Source organism: Protobothrops mucrosquamatus, unplaced genomic scaffold (assembly GCF_001527695.2).
Source record: "Protobothrops mucrosquamatus isolate PMUCROS unplaced genomic scaffold, P.Mucros_1.0 scaffold15654, whole genome shotgun sequence".
Lineage (NCBI taxonomy): Eukaryota > Metazoa > Chordata > Lepidosauria > Squamata > Viperidae > Protobothrops > Protobothrops mucrosquamatus.
In genome coordinates this window covers 1-2719 of record NW_015401420.1, presented here as the reverse complement: position 1 = coordinate 2719, position 2719 = coordinate 1, and the positions used below count along the sequence as shown (strand labels likewise).

At 49.7% G+C, this 2719-nt stretch overlaps 1 protein-coding gene across 1 annotated transcript; it reads left to right on the top strand.

The window, feature by feature from the left end:
• Nucleotides 1-1092: 1092 nt before the first annotated feature.
• LOC114923803 lies at nucleotides 1093-1896 on the top strand (the record flags this gene model as incomplete). The annotated part of the gene is made up of 1 exon (XM_029287142.1): nucleotides 1093-1896. A coding segment is annotated over exon 1 (804 nt), but the record flags the coding sequence as incomplete, so codon positions are not given.
• Nucleotides 1897-2719: the final 823 nt, after the last annotated feature.

Below are 2719 nucleotides of genomic sequence, written 5' to 3'. Positions count from 1 at the left end.
CCCACCCAGTAGGCCACACCCACTCTATCCACGCCCACCCAATAGGCCGCACCCACCCTGGCCACACACACCCCAAGGGCAACCGCAATGCTGATGCGGCCCTCAATGAAATTGAGTTTGACACCCCTGCATTAAAGGATTCTCCAATTGTGGTTTTCCTGCTTTCTCTACGTGTCTATACACATTCAAGCAATTTTTTAAAGCCTATCAGATTTTCTCCAGCAAAGCCAGAATGCAGTCAATACTTGCTCATGATGTGGCGAGTAGATGGTTAATATTATTTACTGAAAGAGCATGCAAATGCATTTATTCTTTTAGGGTTTCCAGATTTATACAATCTTCCTGGGTTCAAACCCCAAAGTTTTATTTTATTTTTTCCAGAGCGATGGCAGGTAGTCCTTGACTTATGACCCACAACGGAGCCCGGAATTTCTGTTGTTAAGTGAGACATTTTGTTGGGTTTTGCCCCATTTTACGACCTTGTTAGGTGAATCACTGCAGTTGTTAACAACGCAGTTGTTAAGTGAATCTGGGCTTCCCCGTGGACTTTGCTTGTCAGAAGGTGGCAAAAGGGGGATCACGTGACTCCGGGACACTGCAGCCGTCATAAATAGGAGTCAGTTGCCAAGCGTCTGAATTTGGATGGAGATGCTGCAATGGTTGTAAGTGTAAAAAAAATGGTCATAAGCCACTTTTTTCAGTGCTGTTTCAGAAATCGCCACTAAATGAACGATTGTAAGTCGAGGGCTATCTGTAAGGTTTTATCTGTGTGCAAAATGGAATTGGGTGTTCTGTAAAAGCTTGTTTAATATCGTGGTTCCTTTTTTTTCATTCGTCCCTGGTTCCTTCCTTTGTTGTTTTTTCCCAGCTCCTCTGCAGAGACGGCCTATCTCCCTCTAAACTAGAGTTAGTGGCGTAACTAGGGAAGCCGTGAGTGTGCCTGCCACTTACCAAGCAACCTTACATGAGAACCTGTTCAGGGATCGACAGCCTCAGGCCAGATGTTTGATCCAGCCTATGCTGAGGACTGGGATGTCTCCTAGGGAAGGGGCTGGCTGACCACGGATGAGGCCCAAACAGACTTGGGACAAAATGGCTGCCAAGGAAGGGACCCAATCAAGCTTTGGCCTCCGGTTTCATGCCGAGCTGGAGCAAGGAATGCATCAGCGGATTAAGATGGAGGAAGAGGAGCCGGCGAGTTCCTCCACATCTGGAGAAGGCTTGGAGGAAGCTTCTCACCTCCTTCAGGCTGGAAGCATTCGGGAGTTCTTGCAAAGGCCGCCCGGAGACCAGGAAGCCGGAGATGGGCTCCTCCAGCGGTGGGAGGCCCAGTGGCAGGATTTTCTGAAGAAACTGGAGTACCCTCACTCAGAATGGGAGACGCCCCAGCTGCTGGACGAGCCCACCCCCTGGGACAACACCAAGGCCTTCCTGGCGTCTTTTGAACAAGTGGCCCAGGCCTGCCAGTGGCCCAGAGAAGACTGGATGGCCCGTCTCTTGCCTGCCCTGAGCGGGGAAGCAGAGCAGATCTTCAGCAATCTGGACACCAGAGACCGGGTGGACTACGACAAGGTCAAGGCGGCCATCTTGAGGGGGGATGCCATTGCCAGGGAGCGCCAGCGGCAGAACTTCCGACGGTTCTGTTACCAGGAGGCTGAAGGTCCGAGGGGCGTCTACTGCCAGCTCCAGAAACTTTGTCACCGTTGGCTGAAGGTGGAGAGACACTCCAAAGAGCAGATCCTGGAGCTGCTGATCCTGGAGCAGTTCCTGGCCATCCTGCCCCCCGAGATGCAAAGTTGGGTCCGGGAACACAGTCCGGAGACCTGCTCCCAGGCGGTGTCCCTGGCCGAGGATTTCCTGCAAAGGCAACCCGCCGAGGCGGGTTGGGAAGAACAGGTGAGCTTTGGACTGCCCTGGGCCTTCTTTGCAGCAAAACGCCGTGGCTCGGTTCGTCCAAAACGCCAAGCCACACATCTGGATTAACAGTTCAGTTCCGTAATGTACAATGGTTGTGAAATGAAGGCTGGGGTTTTGCAGCTTGCCGAAATGCAGCCCTGTTTTGCAGGAGCCCTCAAAAACTCTGTGAGACTTGAACACTGGGCGCTATCTAACAAAATGAAATTCAATGGTGAAAAAAGTAAGGTTCTACATTTAGGCAAGAAAAACCAAATGTACAGGTATAGTATAGGGGGTATCTTGCTCAATAGTAGTAACTGTGAGACGGACTTTGGAGTCCTAGTGGACAATCATTTAAATATGAGCAAGCAGTGTGCTGCAGCTGTCAAAAAAGCCAACACAGTGCTAGGCTGCATTAACAGAGGGATAGAATCAAGATCACGTGAAGTATTAATCCCACTTTACAATGCCTTGGTAAGGCCACACTTGGAATACTGCATCCAGTTTTGGTCACCACGATGTAAAAAAGATGTTGAGACTGTAGAAAGAGTACAGAGAAAAGCAACAAAGATGATTAGGGGACTGGAGGCTAAAACATATAAGGAACGGCTGCTGGAATTGGGAATGTCTAGTTTAATGAAGAGAAGGACGAGGGGGGACATGATAGCAGTGTTCCAATATCTCAGGGGCTGCCACAAAGAAGAGGGAGTCAAGCTATTTTCCAAAGCGCCTGAAGGCAGGACAAGAAGCAACGGATGGAAACTAATCAAGGAGAGAAGCAACCTAGAACTAAGGAGAAACTTCCTGACAGTTAGAACAATTA